Genomic DNA, 20,887 nt, shown 5'->3' with positions numbered 1-20,887 from the left:
ACCGAGCTGGGCCGGTAGGTCTGTGTGCCCAGAGTCTGCAGAACCTGGGAGACACAGGGAAAGGGTCAGGGAGGGGAAAAGAGACCCCAGATATGGATTTGGGGGTGTTTTGGAGGAATCACGTGGTTTAGAGCCAAGAAAATGGGGTTTGGGGGTTCTGGTTGGGGTTGGTTGCCCAGAGTCTGCAGGACCTGGAAATACACAGAGAAAGGATCAGGAAGGGGAAATAGAGTCCCCAGATATGGATTTGGGGTTGTTTTGGAATAGTTGTGTAGTTTTGGGGTGGGAAAATGGGGTTTGGGGGTTCTGGTCGCCCAGCATCTGCAAGACCTGAAAACCCACAGGGAAAAAGAGTCCCCAGATGTGAATTTGGGATCAGGGAGGGGAAAAGAGTCCCCAGAGATGGGATCAGGGAGGGAAAAGAGCACCCAGACATGGATTTGGGGTTGTTTCAGAGGAATTGTGGGGTTTTGGGGTGGAAAAATGGGGTTTGGGGGTTCTGGTTGGGGTTGGTTGAGCTCCTTGCATGGAATTGCTCCCATGGAGGAAAGGTTTCTCCCATGGGAAAGGTTCAACAAATCAGGGTTTAAATTCACCCCAAACAGTTCCTTCCATGGGAAAGGAAAGTGGCAAAAGTTGAACAAATTGGGATTTAAATTCCCCCCCAAAACAATTCCTCCCAAACAATTCTTCCCATTGCAAAGGGAAGTGGCAGAAGTTGACCAAATTGGAATTTAAATTCACCCCAAACAATTCCTCCAAAATGATTCCTCCCATGGCAAAAGTTGAACAAACTGGATTTTAAATTCACCCCAAACAGTTCCTCCCAAGACAAAGGAAAGTGGCAAAAGTTGAACAAATTTGGAAAAAATCTCAGCCAAGCACTGAGATGCTGAGCTGGGCCGGTAGGTCTCTGTGCCCAGAGTCTGCAGCACCTGGGAATCCACAGGGAAAGGGAAAAATATGGATTTGGGGGTGTTTTGGGGGTTTTGTGAGGTTTTGGGGTGGGAAAATGGGGTTTGGGGGTTCTGGTTGGGGTTGGTTGAGCTCCTTGCGTGGAATTCCTCCAATGGGAAAGATTGAAAAAATCAGGGCTTAATATCACCCCAAACAGTTCCTCCCATGGCAAAGGGAAGTGGGAAAAGTTGAACAAATTGGGATTTAATTCATCCCAAACAATTTCTCCCAAACAATTCTTCCCATGGCAAAGGAAAGTGGCAGAAGTTGAACAAATTGGAATTTAAATTCACCCCAAACAATTCCTCCAAAATGATTCCTCCCATGGCAAAAGTTGAATAAATTGGGGTTTAAATTCACCCCAAACAGTTCCTCCCATGGCAAAGGAAAATGGCAAAAGTTGAATAAAGAAAATCGAACAAATTGGGGTTTAAATTCCTCCCATGGCAAAGAAAAGTGGTAAAAATTGAACAAATTTGGAAAAAATCTCAGCCAAGCACTGAGATGCTGAGCTGGGCCGGTAGGTCTCTGTGCCCAGAGTCTGCAGCACCTGGGAGACACAGGGAGGGGAAAAATATGGATTTGGGGATGTTTTGGGGTGAGAAAATGGGGTTTGGGGCTTCTGGTTGGGGTTGGTTGCCCAGAGTCTGCAGGACGTGGAAATCCAGCAGGAAAAAGAGTCCCCAGAGATGGATTTGGGATCAGGGAGGGGAAAACGAGGATAAGCACCCAGAAAAAAAGAAAAACCACCCAGGAAAGAAGGAAAAACACCTGGAAAAGGAGGAATTTTCCCAGAAAACGAGGAAAAACGCCCAAAAAGAAGGAAAAACACCCAGAAAACAAAGAAAACCACCCGGAAAACAAGGAATTTTCCTGGAAAACAAGGAAAACCACCCAGAAAAGAAGGAAAACCACCCAGAAAAGAAGGAAAACCACCCGGAAAAGAAGGAAAACCACCCGGAAAAGAAGGAAAACCACCCGGAAAAGAAGGAAAACCACCCGGAAAAGAAGGAAAACCACCCGGAAAATGAGGAATTTTCCCAGAAAAGGAGGAAAATCACCCAGAAAACAAGGAAAATCACCCAGAAAACAAGGAAAATCACCCAGAAAACAAGGAAAAACACCTGGGAAAGGAGGAATTTGCCCAGAAAACGAGGAAAATCTCCCAGAAAAGAAGGAAAATCACCCAGAAAAGAAGGAAAACCACCCAGAAAACAAGGAAAACCACCCAGAAAACAAGGAAAACCACCCAGAAAACAAGGAAAACCACCCAGAAAACAAGGCAAACCACCCAGAAAACGCGGAATTTCCCCGGAAAACGAGGAAAGCCACGCAGAAAACGAGGAAAACCACCTGGAAAAGGAGGAATTTTCCCGGAAAACAAGGAAAACCACCCAGAAAAGAAAGAAAAACACCCAGAAAACGCGGAATTTCCCTGGAAAACGAGGAAAAACACCCAGAAAATGAGGAAAAATGCCTGGAAAACAAGGAAAACCACTCAGAAAAGAAGGCAAACCACCCAGAAAACAAGGAATTTCCCCAGAAAACGAGGAAAAACACCCAGAAAACGAGGAAAACCACCCAGAAAACGAGGAATTTCCCCGGAAAACGAGGAAAAACACCCAGAAAAGAAGGAAAACCATCCAAACAAGAAGGAAAACCACCCGGAAAAGAAGGAAGAACACCCGGAAAACGCGGAATTTCCCCGGAAAACGAGGAAAACCACCCAGAAAACTAGGAAAAATGCCTGGAAAACAAGGAAAACCACCCAGAAAAGAAGGAAAACCACCTGGAAAAGGAGGAATTTCCCCAGAAAACGAGGAAAACCACCCAGAAAACGAGGAAAAACATCCGGAAAACGAGGATAAAACACCCAAAAAGAGGCAAAACACCCCGAAAAGAAGGCAAACCACCCAGAAAACGCAGAATTTCCCCGAAAAACGAGAAAACCCCACGACTTACGAAGTTCTTGACCTCGCGGCGGGCGTTGGCGTCGATGGCGAGCCATCGCTGCTGGTACTGCGCCTTGATGTCGGGATCCTTGGAGGTGAGCGAGTTCTTGATCTGCAGCCCTGCCGCCACCCGAGCCACCTGGCTGTTCCCAGGGTTGGCCAGCACCTTGGAGAGCTCCACCAGGAAGGTCGGCTGGGGAGATAAGGGGGTTAGTGTCTTGGGAACACCACAGAACCCACAAAAAACCCATAAAAACTGACAAAACCTGCAAAAACCCAGCAAAAAGCTGTAAAAATCGTGTAAAAACATCACAAGAACCCCATAAAAAGCCATAAAAACCTAAAAAGCCTACAAAAACACTGCAAAAAGCCGTAAAAATCATGCAAAAACCTCGCAAGAACCCCATAAAAAGCCATAAAAATCGTGCAAAAACCTCACAAGAACCCCATAAAAAGCCATAAAAATCGTGCAAAAAGCTACAAAAAGCCCACAAAAACCCCTGAGAACCTCACAAACCCCACAGAACCCCATAAATACCCCACAAAAATCCCACAAAACCTACAAAAACCCCACAGAACCCCACAAAACCTACAAAAAACCCAGAAAAATCCCCAGAAAAGCCATAAACCCCATTAAAAAACCCACAAAAACCCCACAAAAACCCATAAACCCCAAAAAATCCCCACAAAAACCCCACAGAAATCCTACAGATTCTACAAAAAGCCCATAAAAACTCTACAAATCCTACAAAAACCCCATGAAAATCCTACAAAAACCCACAAAAATCCTGCAAAAACCTCACAAAAACACCACAGAACCACAAAAATCCTACAGATCCGACAAAAACCCCATAAAAACTCTACGAATCCTACAAAACCCCACAAAAATCCTGCAAAAACCCCATAAAAATCCTTCAAAAACCCCATAAAAACCCACAAAAATCCCATAAAAACCCCGCAGAAACCCTGTAAAAATAAAAAACCCCAAAAACCCTGCAAAAACCCACAAAAACCCTGCGAAAACCTACAAAACCCCATAAAAACCCCACAGAACCCTACAAATCCTACAAAAACCCCACAAAAACCCCATAAAAACCCCAAACACCACACAAAAACCCCCAAAAACCACACAAAACTCCACAAAACCCCACAAAAACCCCATAAAAACCCCTCAGAACCCCACAAATCCTACAAAAACCCCACAAAAATCCCACAAAAGCCCACAAAAAGCCCGTAAAAACCCCACAAAAACCTCACAAACCCCACAGAACTCCACAAAATCCTACAAAAACCCCACAGAACCCTAAAAATCCTACAAAAACCTCACAAAAACCTCACAAAAACCCCAGAAAAAACCCAGAAAAAACCCAGAAAACCCATAAAACCCCAACAAATCCTACAAAACCCCCAAAAAAACCACAAAAACATAAAAAACCACCAGAAAAACCCCAAAAATCCCACTAAAACCCCACCAAACCCCAACAAATACCCCATAAAAATCCCACAAAACACCACAAAAACACCACAAAAACCCCACAAACCCCATAAAAACCCACAAAAACCCCACAAAACCCCACAAAAACCCCACAAAAACCCCAAAAATCCCACAAAAACCCACAAAAATCCCATAAAACCCCCATAATCCTTTCCCTGCCCTTGGGATTTTTTGGAATCAGTGGGTTTTTAGGGGAAAAATTGGGATTTTCCTGGTGGGAATTGGAGTGAATATCACCCCAAAATTAGGATTATCACCCCAAAATTAGGATTATCACCCCCAAAATTATGGTGAACTCTCCCAAAATCATGATTATTTCTCTCAAAATGACAATTAATCATATTTTTTGGGGCGTTATCTCCCTAAAAATGATGATTATCACCCCAAAATGATGATTATTTCCCTCAAAATCATGATTATCACCCCAAAATGATGATTATTTCCCTCAAAATTATGGTTATCACCCTCAAAATGATGATTAATCCGCCAAATATATGTTTATCCCTCTCAAAATTACAATTAAACCCCCAAAATCATGATTATTCCCCTCAAAATGATGATTATCACCCCAAAATTAGGATTAATCTCCCCAAAATTATGGTGAATTCCCCCAAAATCATGATTATTTCTCTCAAAATAACAATTAATCATATTTTTTTGGGGCGTTATCTCCCTAAAAATGACGATTAACTCCCAAAAATTATGATTATTTCCCCCAAAATTATGGTTATCCCCCTCAAAATGATGATTAATTCCCTCAAAATCATGATTATCACCCCAAAATTAGGATTATCACCCCAAAATTATGGTGAATTCCCCCAAAATCATGATTATTTCTCTCAAAATAACAATTAATCATATTTTTTTGGGGCGTTATCTCCCTAAAAATGATGATTATCACCCCAAAATGATGATTATTTCCCCCAAAATGATGATTATCACCCCAAAATATGATGAACTCTCCCAAAATCATTATCCTTCTTAAAATTATGATTATCTCTCTCAAAATGACAATTAACCCCCCAAAATTATGATTATCTCCCTCAAAATGATGATTATTCCCCCAAAATTATGATTAATCCCCCAGAATCACAATTATCTCTCTCGAAATGATGATTATCCCCCCAAAATTCATGATTATCTCCCTCCAAATGACAATTAATCCTCCAAAATTATGATTATTTCCCTCAAAATGATGATTATCTCCCTCAAAATTACAATTAACCACCCAAAAATACGATTATCCCTCTCAAAATGATGATGAACTCTCCCAAAATCATGATTATCTCTCTCAAAATGACAATTAACTCCAAAAAATGATGATTATCCCCCTCAAAATTAGGATTATCACCCCAAAAATGTGATTATTCCCCCTCCACATGATGATGAACTCTCCCAAAATCATGATTATTTCTCTCAAAATAACAATGAATCATATTTTTTGGGGCGCTATCTCCCTAAAAATGATGATTATCATCCCCAAAATGATTCTCGCCCTCAGAATGATGATTATTCCCCTCAAAATGATGATTATCACCCCAAAATCATGATTAATCCCCTCAAAATTATGATTATTCCCCCCAAAATTATGATTATCACCCCAAAATTATGATGAATTCTCCCAAAATCATGATTATTTCTCTCAAAATAACAATTAATCATATTTTTGGGGGGGTAATTGCCCTAAAAATGATGATTATCACCCCAAAATGGTGATTATCCCCCCAAAATGATGATTATCACCCCAAAATTATGATGAACTCCCCCAAAATCATGATTATCCTTCTTAAAATTATGATTCTCTCTCTGAAAATGACAATTAACACCCCAAAATGATGATTATTTCCCTCAAAATGATGATTATCCCCCCAAAATTCATGATTATCCCCCTCAAAATGACAATTAATCCCCCAAAATTATGATTATTCCTCTCAAAATGATGATTATTCCCCCAAAATCACGATTATCTCCCTCAAAATGACAATGAACCCCCCAAAAATATGATTATCACCCCCAAAATGATGATGAACTCTCCCAAAATCAGGATTAACTCTCTCAAAAGGACAATTAACTCCCCAAAATTATGATTATCCCCCTCAAAATTAGGATTATCTCCCTCAAAATGATGATAAACACCCCAAAATTATGATTAATCCCCCCCAAAATTACGATTATTCCCCTCAAAATGATGATTATTCCCCCTAAATGATGATTAATCCCCCCAAAAAATATGATTATCCCCCTCAAAATGACGATTAACCCCTCAAAATTATGATTATCACCTTCAAAATCATGATTATCCCTCTCAAAATTACAATTAACTCCCCAAAATTAGGATTATCACCCTCAAAATGACAATGAACCCCCAAAATATGATTATTCCCCCCAAAATATGATTATCCCCCAAATTATGATGATTATCCCCCTCAAAATGACAATTAACCCTCAAAAAATATGATTATTCCCCCAAAATGATGATTATCCCCCCAAAAATTATGATTATCCACCTCAAATCATGATGAATTCCCCAAAAATATGATTATCTCCCTCAAAACCATGATGAACTCTCCCAAAATCAGGATTATCTCTCTCAAAATAACAATTAACTCCCCAAAATTATGATTATCACCCCCAAAATCATGATTATTCCCCCAAAAATAGGATTATTCCCCTCAAAATTACAATAAACCCCCCAAAATGATGATTATCTCTCTCAAAATGACAATTAACTCCCCAAAAATATGATTATCTCTCTCAAAATCACAATAAATTCTCCCCAAAATACGATTCTCCCCCTCAAAAATGACAATAAACCCCCGAAAAATATGATTATTCCCCCAAAATTAGGATTATTTCCCTCAAAAATGACAATTAACTCCCCAAAATTATGATGATTTCCCTCAAAAATGACAATAAACTCCCCAAAAATATGATTATTCCTCCAAAATTAGGATTATTTCCCTCAAAAATGACAATTAACTCCCCAAAATTAGGATTATTCCCCCAAAATTATGATTATTTCCCTCAAAATTGACAATAAACTCCCCAAAAATATGATTATTTCCCTCAAAATAACAATAAACTACCCAAAAATATGATTATTACTCCAAAATTATGATGATTTCCCTCAAAAATGACAATAAACCCCCGAAAAATATGATTATTCCCCCAAAATTAGGATTATTCCCCCAAAATTATGATTATTTCCCTCAAAAATGACAATAAACTCCCCAAAATTATGATTATTCCCCCAAAATTATGATTTCCCTCAAAATGACAATAAACTCCCCAAAATTACGATTATTTCCCTCAAAATGACAATAAACTCCCCAAAATTAGGATTATTTCCCTCAAAATAACAATTAACTCCCCAAAATTAGGATTATTTCCCTCAAAATTGACAATAAACTCCCCAAAATTATGATGATTTCCCTCAAAAATGACAATAAACTCCCCAAAAATATGATTATTCCTCCAAAATTAGGATTATTTCCCTCAAAATTGACAATAAACTCCCCAAAATTATGATGATTTCCCTCAAAAATGACAATAAACTCCCCAAAATTAGGATTATTTCCCCCAAAAATTCCCCAATATTCCCATAAAACCTCCTGACATTTCTGCCACTTCCTCTGCTAAACCCTTAATTTTTTATCATTTTTTATAATTTTTTATAATTTTTTATAATTTTTTATAATTTCTTTATAATTTTTTTATAATTTTTATGATAGAAAATTTTTATTTTAATTTTTCTGGGCGTTTCAGAGGTTTCTCTGAACTCAACTCTCAGCTGAAGTTTTTTTTTATTTTTCTGCCTTTTTGCTCAGAAAACTTTCCTGAGTTTCCAAACTTTTTCACATGGAGGAAAAAATGGGATTTTCCTGAAAATATTCAATTTATAATCACAATAAATCCATTTCTAGAATCTCTTTAAAATCTCTTAAAATACATTAAAAAAAAAAATTAAATTATTCTAAAATAATTATAAAAAAATTTAATGATAAATAAGTAATTTAATTAAAAAATTAAATTATTCTAAAATAATTTAAATTTTTAAAAAATTAATAATAAATAAGTAATTTAATTAAAAAATTAAATTATTCTAAAATAATTTAATTTTTAAAAAATTTAATAATAAATAATTTAATTTTTAAAAAATTTAATAATAAATAATTTAATTTTAAAATAATTTAATAATAAATAAATAATTTAATTAAAAATTAAATTCTTCTAAAATAATTTAATTTTTTAAAAATTTAATAATAAATAAGTAATTTAATTTTAAAAAATTAAATTATTCTAAAAAAATTTAATTTTTAAAAAATTTAATAATAAATAAATAATTTAATTAAAAATTAAATTATTCTAAAATAATTTAATTTTTAAAAAATTTAATAATAAATAAATAATTTAATTTTAAAATTGAATTATTCTAAAAGATTTTGGGACATCAAAACCCAATTTTTAAAACTAAACCAACATTCAAAAGTTCAACAAACAACTCTAGGATTTCACATTTCCAACGTTAAAATTAATTTGAGTTTTTACTTTGAGTTTTTACTTTGAGTTTTTAATTTGAGTTTTTAATTCGAGTTTTTAATTCGAGTTTTTAATTCGAGTTTTTAACTTAAATTCAACAGCAGAATTTGGGGTCAAAAAAATGGGAAAAAAACTCAAAGGATGAGTTGAAGAATTAAAAATAATTTTAATTATTTTTAAGTGTGCAAAGAATTAAAAATAATTCCAATTTAATGCAAATCCTACAAATATTGAATCACTTCAAATCCCTCACGATTTAAATTCTGATTTTATCACCAGGGAGGAACCAGAAGGAGTTCCCAACTAGGAAATCCCAAATTGGAGAGGAAAAATTGGATTTTTTGGGAGGATTTTGGGTTAGAAATGGGATAAAAATTGATTAAAATGGGATAAAAATTGATTAAAAGGGGATAAATTGATTTAAGGGGATAAATTGATTTAAGGGGATAAACTGATTAAAATGAGATAAATTGATTAAAAGGGATAAATTGATTTAAGGGGATAAATTGATTAAAAGGGGATAAATTGATTAGAAGGAGATAAATTGATTAAAATGGGATAAATTGATCAAAATGAGATAAATTGATCAAAAGGGGATAAATTGATTTAAGGGGATAAATTGATTTAAGGGGATAAATTGATCAAAAGGGGATAAATTGATTAAAAGGGGATAAATTGATTAAAATGAGATAAATTGATTTAAGGGGATAAATTGATTAAAAGGGGATAAATTGATGAAAAAGGGGATAAATTGATTTAAGGGGATAAATTGATCAAAAGGGGGTAAATTGATTAAAAAGAGATAAATTGATTTAAAAGGAGATAAATTGATCAAAAGGGATAATAAATGAGGTGTGAGGAGGAGGAGGAAGAGGATGAGGAGGAAGAGCAGGAGGAGCTGGGAGAGCTCTTCCCAGCTAGGGAGCAATCCTGGGGTGGGAAAGACTGAGCTCTTCAGCCTCACATCCTGCTTCTTCCTCATCCTCATCCTCTGCTTCATCCTCATCCTCATCCTCCTGCTCCTGCCTTCATCCTCATCTTCATCCTCTGCTTCATCCTCATCCTCATCCTCCTGCTCCTGCTTCATCCTCCTGCTCCTGCTTCATCCTCCTGCTCCTGCTCCTGCTTCATCCTCCTACTCCTGCTCCTGCTTCATCCTCATCCTCCTGCTTCATCCTCCTGCTCCTGCTTCATCCTCCTGCTCCTGCCTTCATCCTCCTGCTCCTGCTCCTGCCTTCATCCTCATCTTCCTGCTTCATCCTCATCCTCCTGCTCCTGCCTTCATCCTCCTGCTCCTGCTTCATCCCTCAGCCTCCTGCCTTCATCCTCCTGCTCCTGCCTTCATCCTCATCCTCCTGCTCCTGCTCCTGCCTTCATCCTCATCTTCCTGCTTCATCCTCCTGCTCCTGCCTTCTGCCTCATTCTCATTCTCCTGCTTCATCCTCACACTTCATCCACATCCTCATCCTTCTGCTTCATCCTCATCCTTAATCTCCTGCCTCATCCTCCTGCTTCATCCACATCCACATCCTCATCCTCAGCCTCCTGCTTCATCCACATGCTGGGGTGGGACAGCCTGAACTCCTCAGCCTCACATCGTGCTTCATCCTCATCCTCTGCTTCATCCTCATCCTCATCCTCTGCTTCATCCTCATCCTCTGCCTCCTGCCTCCATCCTCATCTTCCTGCTTCATCCTCATCCCGGGGTGCAACAGCCTGAACTCCTCAGCCTCCTGCTTCATCCTCATCCTCATGCCTTCTGCCTCATCCTCATCCTCCTGCTTCATCCTCATCCTCTGCTTCATCCTCATCCTCTGCTTCATCCTCATCCTCTGCTTCATCCTCATCCTCTGCTTCATCCTCATCCTCTGCTTCATCCTCATCCTCTGCTTCATCCTCATCCTCTGCTTCATCCTCATCCTCTGCTTCATCCTCATCCTCCTGGCTTCATCCTCCTCCTCCTGCTTCATCCACATCCTCATCCTCAGCCTCATCTTCCTGCTTCATCCTCATCCCGGGGTGGGACAGCCTGAACTCCTCAGCCTCACATCGTGCTTCATCCTCATCCTCATCCTGGGGTGGGACAGCCTGAACTCTTCATCCTCATCCTCTGCTTCATTCTCATCCTCACCCTCCTGGCTTCATCCTCATGCCTTCTGCCTCATTCTCATCCTCCTGGCCTCATCCTCACCCTCCTGCTTCATCCTCCTCCCTCACCCACATCCTCATCCTCCTGCTTTATCCTCAGTCTCTTGCCTCAATCCTCATCCTCCTGCTTCACCCACATCCTCAATCTCCTGCTTCATTCTCAGCCTCATCCACATCCTCATCCTCCTGCTTCATCCTCATCCTGATGCTCCTGCCTTCATCCTCAGCCTCCTGCTTCATCCTCATCCTCACCTTCCTACTTCATCCTCATCCTCTGCTTCATCCTCATCCTCCTGGCTTCATCCTCATCTTCCTGCTTCATCCTCAGCCTCAATCTCCTGCCTCATCCTCATCCTCCTGGTTTCATCCTCAGTGTCCTGCTTCATCCTCCTGCCTCATCCACATCCTGGGGTGGGACAGCCTGAACTCCTCATCCTCCTGCCTTCTGCTTCATCCTCATCCTCTGCTTCATCCACATTCTCATCCTCCTGGCTTCATCCTCATCCTCCTGGCTTCATCCTCATCCTCCTGGCTTCATCCTCATCCTCCTGGCTTCATCCTCATCCTCCTGGCTTCATCCTCATCCTCCTGGCTTCATCCTCATCCTCCTGGCTTCATCCTCATCTTCCTCCTTCATCCTCATCTTCCTCCTTCATCCTCATCTTCCTCCTTCATCCTCCTGCCTCAATCCTCACCCTCCCAGCTTCATCCTCACCCTCCTGCTTCATCCTTCTGCCTCATCCTCATCCTCATACTTCATCCTCACCCTCCTGCTTCATCTTCCTCCTCCTCCTCCAGGCCTGACCCCCGTGGATCTCCTCAGCCCCTTCCCAATCCCAAACCCTCACCCACCCCAGCCCTTCCCTCTCCTCTCACCCAGCAAAGCGAAACCGAAACTCTGCAGCAACCCCACAGGGCAGGGAGTGAAACTGAAACCTTGGCAAAGCCACATCACCCCAAAAACTTCCCAAGCCCTGGGAATCAGGACCACGAGCAGCTCCTGCCCCAAAATCCCTCACACCACAGATTTGGGGTGCTGAGATTCTCCAAAATCCCTCACATCACACTGCCAGGCTGGATTTGGGATGCTGAGATTCCCCCTAATCCTGAGATTCCCCAAAATCCCTCACACCACAGATTTGGGGTGCTGAGATTCCCCAAAATCCCTCACACCATACACAGGCTGATTTGGGGTGCTGAGATTCTCCAAAATCCCTCACACCACACTGCCAGGATTTGGGGTGCTGAGATTCCCCAAATCCTGAGATTTCCCCCAAATCCCTCACATCACACTGCCAGGCTGATTTGGGGTGCTGAGATTCCCCAAAATCCCTCACATCACCCACAGGCTGATTTGGGGTGCTGAGATTCCCCAAAATCCCTCACATCACCCACAGGCTGGATTTGGGGTGCTGAGATTCCCAAAATCCCTCACAACACACACAGGCTGGGTTTGGGGTGCTGAGATTCCCCCAGATCCTGAGATTCCCCCAAATCCCTCACACCACACTGCCAGGCTGATTTGGGGTACTGAGATCCCTAAAATCCCTCACACCACCCACAGCCAGGATTTGGGGTGCTGAGATTCCCCCAAATCCCTCACACCACACACAGGCTGATTTGGGGTGCTGAGATCCCCCAAATCCCTCACATCACACACAGGCTGGTTGGATTTGGGGTGCTGAGATTCCCCCAAATCCTGAGATTTCCCCCAAATCCCTCACACCATCCAGCCAGGCTGGATTTGGGGTGCTGAGATTCCCCCAAATCCTGAGATTTCCCCCAAATCCCTCACACCATCCAGCCAGGCTGGATTTGGGGTGCTGAGATTCCCCCAAATCCTGAGATTTCCCCCAAATCCCTCACACCACCCAGCAAGGCTGGATTTGGGGTGCTGAGATCCCCCAAATCCCTCACACCACACACTGCCAGGCTGGATTTGGGGTACTGAGATCCCCCAGCAGCCCCAAAGCTGACGTTCTGCACACAGGCTGCACCAATCCTGACCCCAAACAGCACAAAACCCCACAAAATCCCCGTGGCTTTCCCAGTTTACACCACATCAGGGTATGGAGCTGCTGTGGGGTGACAGGGGACAGTTTTGGGGTGACAAGGGGGGTGTGACAAGGACAGCACCCCTCAAAGCTCCCCATCCCCAGCCAGAGCCTCACCCCACACAGCAAAATTTCCCCTTGACTAAGCAAAATCCCTTCCCAGCCTCCCCCAGCCCTAAAATCCCCACTCCAGCACAGCCAGCACACCCGAGAATTTAGGATTTTTTCATCTCCTTTCTTTTCTTAGCTCTTATTTCTATTTCTCCTCCAATGTAAGGTCACCGGGGGTGCAGCTCCCCTGCCCGGCTGAGCTCCTCCCGGGACTCCAAAACCACCCGTTCGGGGTCTCGGGGGGATCCCGGTGGGCCGGCCGGTAAAACCGGACAGGGCTTCCCATGGGCAGCAGGCCTGGGCGGGGGTCCCGCGGGCAGCAGGACCGGACACTAGAACCGGACACTCGGACCGGACAGCAGAACCGGACACTCGGACCGGACAGCAGACCGGGCGGGAATCCCGCGGACGGTAGGGCCGGGGATAGAACCGGCGGGGGTGCGGAAGGAGGGGGCAGCGGGGCTGGGCAGGGCGCGGCGGGCAGCGGGCCGAGCAGGGCTCCCGGAGCTGCGGGAGAGGCCGGCGGGGCGCTCGGGGCTCGGCGGAGCGGCGGCGCTAGGGCCGGGCGGCGCCCCGGGCCGCGATGGCCGCTCCGCTCCGGCCGCACATGGCCCGCGGCCGCTCCCGCACCCGCCCCGCCCCCCGGCCCGGCGCCGCGCGCTGATTGGCCGCCGGGCCCGCGGCGCGCGCTCTGATTGGTCGGCGCGGGCGCCGGGCGCGGGCAGGGGCGGCTGCGGCCATGGCGGTCGGGCCGGGCCGGGCCGAGCCGAGCCGGGCGGGGCGGGAGCGCTCGGGGCGGAGAGCCGCGGCACCGCGGCCGCGGAACGGCGCCGAACGCTCACCAGGTTCTCGATGGCCGCCTGCTCCAGGAACTTCTGCGCCGCCTCGAGCTCCGAGCAGTCTGCGGAGGGGAAACCGGCGTCAGGCGCGGCCCGAGCCCTGAGGCCCTCAGGCCGCCGGCGCGCCGCTCGCCGCGCCCCGCAGCCTTCCCGCTACGCTCCCCGCCCGCCCCGCGGCCTCCCCCTCCGCCCACGCCCTCCCCGGGGCTGCGGGCGCCGCCTGGGCCGCCCCGCGGGTTGCGCGGCCCCCGCCCCGCCCGGGCCCGCCGGGCCTGCCCGCCCCGCCGCCCTCAGCGCGCCCTCAGCCCGCCGCGCCCTACCCGGCGAGACCGTCTTCTCGAGGATGGTGATGAGCTCCATGGCGGCGGCGTGGCGGCTCCGGCGCCGGCGGGAGGAGGAGGAGGAGGAGGAGGAGGGGAAGGGGAGGGGGAGCGGGGCGGGCCGGAGGAGGGCAGGCGGGCGGGCGGTGAGGGAGGGCGGTGAGGGAGGGAGGGAAGGGCGGAAAGGCGAGCCTGCCCCGCGGAGGAGGCGGGCGGAGGCCGGAGCGGGGCGGCGGCGGCTCTCCCGGTGAGGCGATAACGGGAGAGATAAGAGAGATAGAGGAAAAAAAAACTAAAAAAAAAAAAAAAGGGAGGAAAAAAAAAAAAAAAAAGAAGGGGCCGCGCGAGCGGGGAGGCGGCGGCGCGCGCGCGCACCGGGCGGCGGAGGGATACGCCAGGCGGCCCCGCGCGCGCGCCCCGCGCCCGCCGCGCTGATTGGCCGGCGGGGCCCCCCCCGGGGCGGCGAGCGCGCCTTCCCATTGGTCGGGCCTGGCGGCGCGAGGCCATTGGCGGGGGGGGGGGGGGCGAAGGGGGGGGAAGGGAAGGGGCGGGGCTTCCGGCGGCGCGCGCGGGGATTGGGCGGGGCTGGACGGGACCATTGCCGCGGGGGGGGCGGGGGGAGAGACCACGTGGGGCTGCGGGGGGAGCGCCGGAATACCGGAACAGCGGGAACAACGGGAACAACGGGAAAACACCGGGAATATCGGAATACCGGGAGTACCGGGAGTAACGGGACGGAGAGCGGCTCACCGGCACTGCCCGCCCATCCCAGCCCAGCCCAGCGCGGCAGCAGCTCCGGGCACCGGTACCGGAACCGGCGCGGGAGGAGCCACGTGCTCGGCGGGAAGCGGAGGCGGCGCAGGTTTGCCGGGGCTGGGGTGTGTCCCGGTGGGTGTGGGTGTCCCGCTGGGTCCCGGTGGGTGTGTCCCGGTGTCTCCCGGTCTGTCCCGGAGGGTGTGTGTCCCGGTGAGTGGGTGTGTCCCGGTGTGTCTGTGTCCCTGGGTCTGTCCCGGTGTGTTTGTCCCGCTGTGTCCCGGTGGGTCTGTCCCGGTCTATGCCGGTCTGTGTGTCCCGGTGGGTCGGTCCCGGTCTATGCCGCTCTGTCCCGGTGTGTGTGCGTGTCCCGGTGAGTGTGTCCCGGTCTGTCCCGCTGTGTGTCCCGCTGTGTCCCGGTGGGTGTGTCCCGGTCTGTCCCGGTCTGTCCCGGTGAGTGTGTCCCGGTAGGTCTATCCCGGTCTGTGTGTCCCGCTGTGTCCCGGTCTGTCCCGCTGTGTGTCTGTCCTGGTCTATCCCGGTGGCTCTGTCCCGCTCTGTCCCGGTGGGTTTATCCCAGTCTATCCCGGTCTGTCTGTCCCGGTATGTCTATCCCGCTCTATCCCGGTCTGTCCCGGTAGGTCTGTCCCGGTCTATCCGGCTGTCCCGTCCAGCCCCGCAGATCCGCTGCACCCCCGGGCCGGTACCGGTACCGGTACCGATAACCGGACAGTCATCCCGGGGGCAGCAAAGCCGAACCGCAGCGGTGATGAGATACCGGATACCGGAGGGCAGAACGGGCAGGAGGAGCGCGGGGGTGAGCAATTAACGGACACCGCCGGTGAGCAATTAATTAACGGACAGCGCCGGTGAGCAATTAACGGACAGCGCGGCTGAGCAATTAACGGACAGCGCCGGTGAGCAATTAACGGACACCGCGAGTGAGCAATTAACGGACACCGCCGGGGAGCAATTAACGGACACCTCACCGCCGGTGAGCAATTAACGGACAGCGCCGGTGAGCAATTAACGGACAGCGCCGGTGAGCAATTAACGGACACCTCACCGCCGGTGAGCAATTAACGGACAGCGCCGGTGAGTAATTAACGGACACCTCACCGCCGGTGAGCAATTAACGGACACCGCGAGTGAGCAATTAACGGACAGCGCCGGTGAGCAATTAACGGACACCGCGAGTGAGCAATTAACGGACACCGCCGGGGAGCAATTAACGGACACCTCACCGCCGGTGAGCAATTAACGGACAGCGCCGGTGAGCAATTAACGGACAGCGCCGGTGAGCAATTAACGGACACCTCACCGCCGGTGAGCAATTAACGGACACCTCACCGCCGGTGAGTAATTAACGGAAACCGCCAGTGAGCAATTAACGGACACCGCGGCTGAGGAGTTAATTACCGGAGCCGCAATTAGTGACACATTAGTGACAGTTAATCACCGGGCTGGTGGCACCGGAGGAGGAGATTCCCGGGAAAGGGAGGAGGAGGAGGAGGGAGAGTTGGATTTTGGGATTTTTGGGTTTTTGGGATTTTTGGGATTTTGAGTTTTTTGGGGGTTTTGGGGGGTTTTGGGATTTTTGGGATTTTGGGGTTTTTGGGATTTTGGGGTTTTGGGGATTTTGGAATTTTTGGGGATTTGGGATTTGGGGGATTTTTGGGATTTTTGGGATTTTTTGGATTTTGGGGTTTTTGGGATTTTGGGATTTTGGGGGTTTTTGGGATTTTTGGGGGATTTTTGGGATTTTGGGGTTTTTGGGATTTGGGATTTTGGGGATTTTTTGGATTTTGGGGATTTTTGGGGTTTTTGGGATTTTGGGATTTTTGGGATTTGGAATTTTGGGGATTTGGGATTTTTGGGATTTTGGGATTTGGGATTTTTGGGATTTGGGATTTGGGAATTTTGGGGATTTTTGGGGTTTTGGGGATTTTGGGGAGGAATTCCTGCTGGGATGGAATTCCCGGAGAGAATTCCCAAATCCCGGTTTGGGGTTTGGAGATGTCCCTGGCTGGACCAGATGGGATCGAATTCCTTCCATCCCAAACCATTCCGGGATTCCCTGATGGGATTTGCGGAAAGGAAAATCAGATTTTTTTTTAAATTTGGTTTTCTGGAGTGACAAAACCCAGCGAGCAGCTGAGCTCAGCCTGCTGTTCCAGCTGCAAACAGCTGCATCTCCTCAGCATCCCCAACCCGGGAGAATTCCCGAATCCAGAGAATTCCCAAATCCAGAATTCCCAAATCCAGGAGAAGAGAATGCCCAAATCCAGAATTCCCGAACCCAGGAGAATTCCCAAATCCAGATTTCCCAAACCCAGGAGAAGAGAATTCCCAAATCCAGAATTCCTGAATCCAGAGAATTCCCAAATCCAGAATTCCCAAATCCAGGAGAATTCCTGAATCCAGCAGAATTATTCCTGAACCCCGGAGAATTCCTAAATTCAACAGAATTCCCAAATCTAGCAGAATTCCCAAATCCAGGAGAATTATTCCTGAATCCAGAGAATTCCCAAATCCAGCAGAATTCCCGAATCCAGGAGAATAAAATTCCCCAATCCAGGAGAATTCTGGAATCCAAAATCTGGAGTCCTAAAATTCCTGAATCCAGAATTCCCAAATCCAGGAGAATTCCCAAATCCAGAATTTCTGAACCCAGGAGAATTCCTGAATCCAGGAGAATAGAATTCCCAAATCCAGCAGAATTCTGCCCGAATCCAGAATTCCCAAATGCAGGAGAATTCCTAAATCCAGAGAATTCCCAAATCCAGGAGAATTATTCCCAAATCGAGCAGAATTTCCTAATCCAGCAGAATTCCCAAATCCAGGAGAATAGAATTCCCAAATCAAGGAGAATTCCCGAATCCAAGAGAATTCCTAAATCCAGAGAATTCCCAAATCCAGAATTTCTGAATCCAAGAGAATTCCCAAATCCAGGAGAATTATTCCTGAATCCAGAGAATTCCCAAATCCAGGAGAATTATTCCCCAATCCAAGAGAATTCCCAAATCCAGAATTATTCCCAAATCCAGCAGAATTCCCAAATCCAGCAAAATCCCCAAATCCAGAATTCCCAAATGCAGGAGAATTCCTAAATCCAGGAGAATTATTCCCGAATCCAGGAGAATTCCCAAATCCAAGAGAATTCCCAAATCCAGAATTTCTGAATCCAGGAGAATTCCCAAATCCATGAGAATTATTCCCGAATCGAGCAGAATTCCTGAACCCAGGAGAATTATTCCTGAATCCAGAATTCCCGAATCCAGGAGAATAGAATTTCCAAATCCAGCAGAATTATTCCCGAATCCAGAGAATCCCCGAATCCAGAATTCCCAAATCCAGGAGAATTCCTGAATCCAGAAGAATTATTCCCAAATCCAGGAGAATTCCCGAATCCAGGAGAATAGAATTCCCAAATCCAGCAGAATTCCCAAACCCAGGAGAATTCCCAAGTCCAGGATAATTCCTAAATCCAAGAGAATTCCAAAATCCAGGAGAATTCTTCCTGAATCCAGAGAATTCCCAAATCGAGCAGAATTCCTGAATCCAGGAGAATAGAATTCCCAAATCGAGGAGAATTCCCGAATCCAGAGAATTCCCGAATCCAAGAGAATTCCTGAATCCAGGAGAATTATTCCTGAATCGAGGAGAATTCCCAAATCCAGGAGAATTCTTCCCAAATCCAGAAGAATTCCCAAATCCAGCAGAATTATTCCCGAGTTGAGCAGAATTCCCAAACCCATGAGAATTATTCCCAAATCCAGGAGAATTCCTGGAGTGATTTTTACCCCAATCCTGCTCTGGAGTTATTTTTTGCCCCAATCCTCAACCCAGAGTTATTTTATTCCCCAATTTTTTGGGTTATTTTTCCCCCAAATTCCCAAAGTTATTTTTTGCTCCAATCTGGGATTATTCTGTGCTCTGGAGTTATCTGTGGTTTGTTCTCTTTTTTAAAATTTGTCCTTTTTTGTCATTTTTTATCTTTTTTTTTTGTACTTTTTTGTCCTTTTTTGGTTGTTTCTCCTAATTTTTTGTCCTTTTTTGGGTTGTTTTTTGTCATTTTTTGTCTTTTTTTGGGTTTTTTTGTCATTTTTTTTGTCTTTTTGTTGTTTTTTGTTATTTTTTGTCCTTTTTTGGTTTTGTCATTTTTTGTCCTTTTTTTGGTTGTTTTTTGTAATTTTTGTACTTTTTTTTGTTGTTTTTTGTCATTTTTTTGTCCTTTTTTTGGTTGTTTTTTGTCCTTTTGTTTGGTTGTTTTTTGTATTTTTTTGTCTTTTTTGTTGTTTTTTGTCTTTTTTGTCCTTTTTTGTTGTTTTTTGTCATTTTTAGTCTTTTTTTGTTGTTTTTTGTCATTTTTGTCTTTTTTTGGTTTTTTGGTCATTTTTTTTCCTTTTTTTGTTGTTTTTTGTCATTTTTTGTCTTTTTTTTGGTTGTTTTTTATGTCATTTTTTGGTCTTTTGGTTGTTTTTTGTCATTTTTTGTCTTTTTTTTGGGTTTTTTTGTAATTTTTTGGTTGTTTTTTGTCATTTTTTATCTTTTTTGTTGTTGTTTTTTGTCACTTTGTTCTCCAACCTCCCTCTGGGCTGATTGGATTTTCTCTGTTCAGGGAGCAGAAAGGAAAAAGAGCTGAGTGGGAAATTCTGAGTGCTGACTGAGGGAATTCCCCAGCGAGCTCTGCCTCCAAAATTCACATTTAAATTCACTTTTTTGGGAGATTTCCCAGCTGGAAAAGAGCTCTGAGTCCCAAAATTCACACTTAAATTCACTTTTTTGGGAGATTTCCCAGCTCAGCAAAGAGCTCTGAGCCCCAAAATTCACATTTCTGATAAATTTTTTTGATTCACAATTACTTTTTTTCTTTTTTTTTCCATTTAAATTCACTTTTTTGGGTGATTTTCCTGCTGGAAAAGAGCTCTGAGTCCCAAAATTCACATTTAAATTCCCATTTTTGGTTCTTTCCCTGCCCTGGCAGAGATTCCAGAATATTATTCCTTGAATTTCTCACTTTTTAATATCAATTTTTTTAATTCCACAATGTTCTTCCCTGAATTTCTCACTGTTTAATTCAATTTTTTTTGTTGATTTTACAATGTAATTCCCTGAATCAAAAGAAATAAAAAAATGAATCAAAAATAAATCTGAAATCAGAAATTTAAAAGAAAATTAGAAATAAATCCGAAATAGATAAAAATTCAATCAGAAATAAGTTTTTAAAAAATTTTTTGTTTGTTTTTTACTTAATTTTTGGGGGATTTTGGGGTTTTTCTTCTTAATTTTTGGGGGTTTTGGGGGAATTTTGGGGATTTTTTTTTGTTTTTTCCTAATTTTTTGGGGATTTTTTCTTAATTTTTTGAGTTTTTTCTTAATTTTTGGGGTATTTTTTCTTAATTTTTGGGGGATTTTTGTGGTTTTTTCTTAATTTTTGGAGGTTTTTTCCTTCATTTTTATGGATTTTTTGGGGATTTTTTGATTTTTTGGGGGTTTTTCCCAATTTTTGGGGGTTTTTTCCTTAATTTTTGAGTTTTTTCCTTAAATTTTGGGATTTGGGGGATTTTTTTTTGAAATTTTGGGGATTTTGGGAATTTTGGGGTTTTTCCTTAATTTTTGGGGGTTTTTTTCCTTAACTTTTTGGTTTTTTTTTCTTAATTTTTGGGGTTTTTCCTTAATTTTTGGGGTTTTTTCCTTAATTTTTGGGTTCTTTCTT

At 44.6% G+C, this 20,887-nt stretch overlaps 1 protein-coding gene across 5 annotated transcripts in view; it reads right to left on the bottom strand.

Moving 5' to 3' along the window:
• Nucleotides 1–14,564, bottom strand: part of LOC146426709 (importin subunit beta-1) — a 78,409-nt gene extending 63,845 nt beyond the window's left edge. For all 5 annotated transcript variants that reach the window (XM_085083441.1, XM_085083440.1, XM_085083439.1 and 2 more), the window contains exons 1-3: nt 14,416–14,564; nt 14,099–14,157; nt 2,920–3,102 (exon numbers count right to left, since the gene is read on the bottom strand). In XM_085083441.1, coding sequence (XP_084939567.1) covers nt 2,920–3,102; nt 14,099–14,157; nt 14,416–14,455 — 282 coding nt within the window. In that variant the 5' untranslated portion in view covers nt 14,456–14,564. The remainder of the gene's footprint in view (nt 1–2,919; nt 3,103–14,098; nt 14,158–14,415) is intronic.
• Between the last annotated feature and the right edge of the window lie 6,323 nt (nt 14,565–20,887).

The sequence above is a fragment of the Lichenostomus cassidix genome, chromosome 27 (genome assembly GCF_008360975.1).
Source record: "Lichenostomus cassidix isolate B80296 chromosome 27, HeHo_3.0, whole genome shotgun sequence".
NCBI lineage: Eukaryota > Metazoa > Chordata > Aves > Passeriformes > Meliphagidae > Lichenostomus > Lichenostomus cassidix.
The sequence above is the reverse complement of the archived record's forward strand: the minus strand, read 5'-3'. Positions and strand labels throughout refer to the sequence as shown.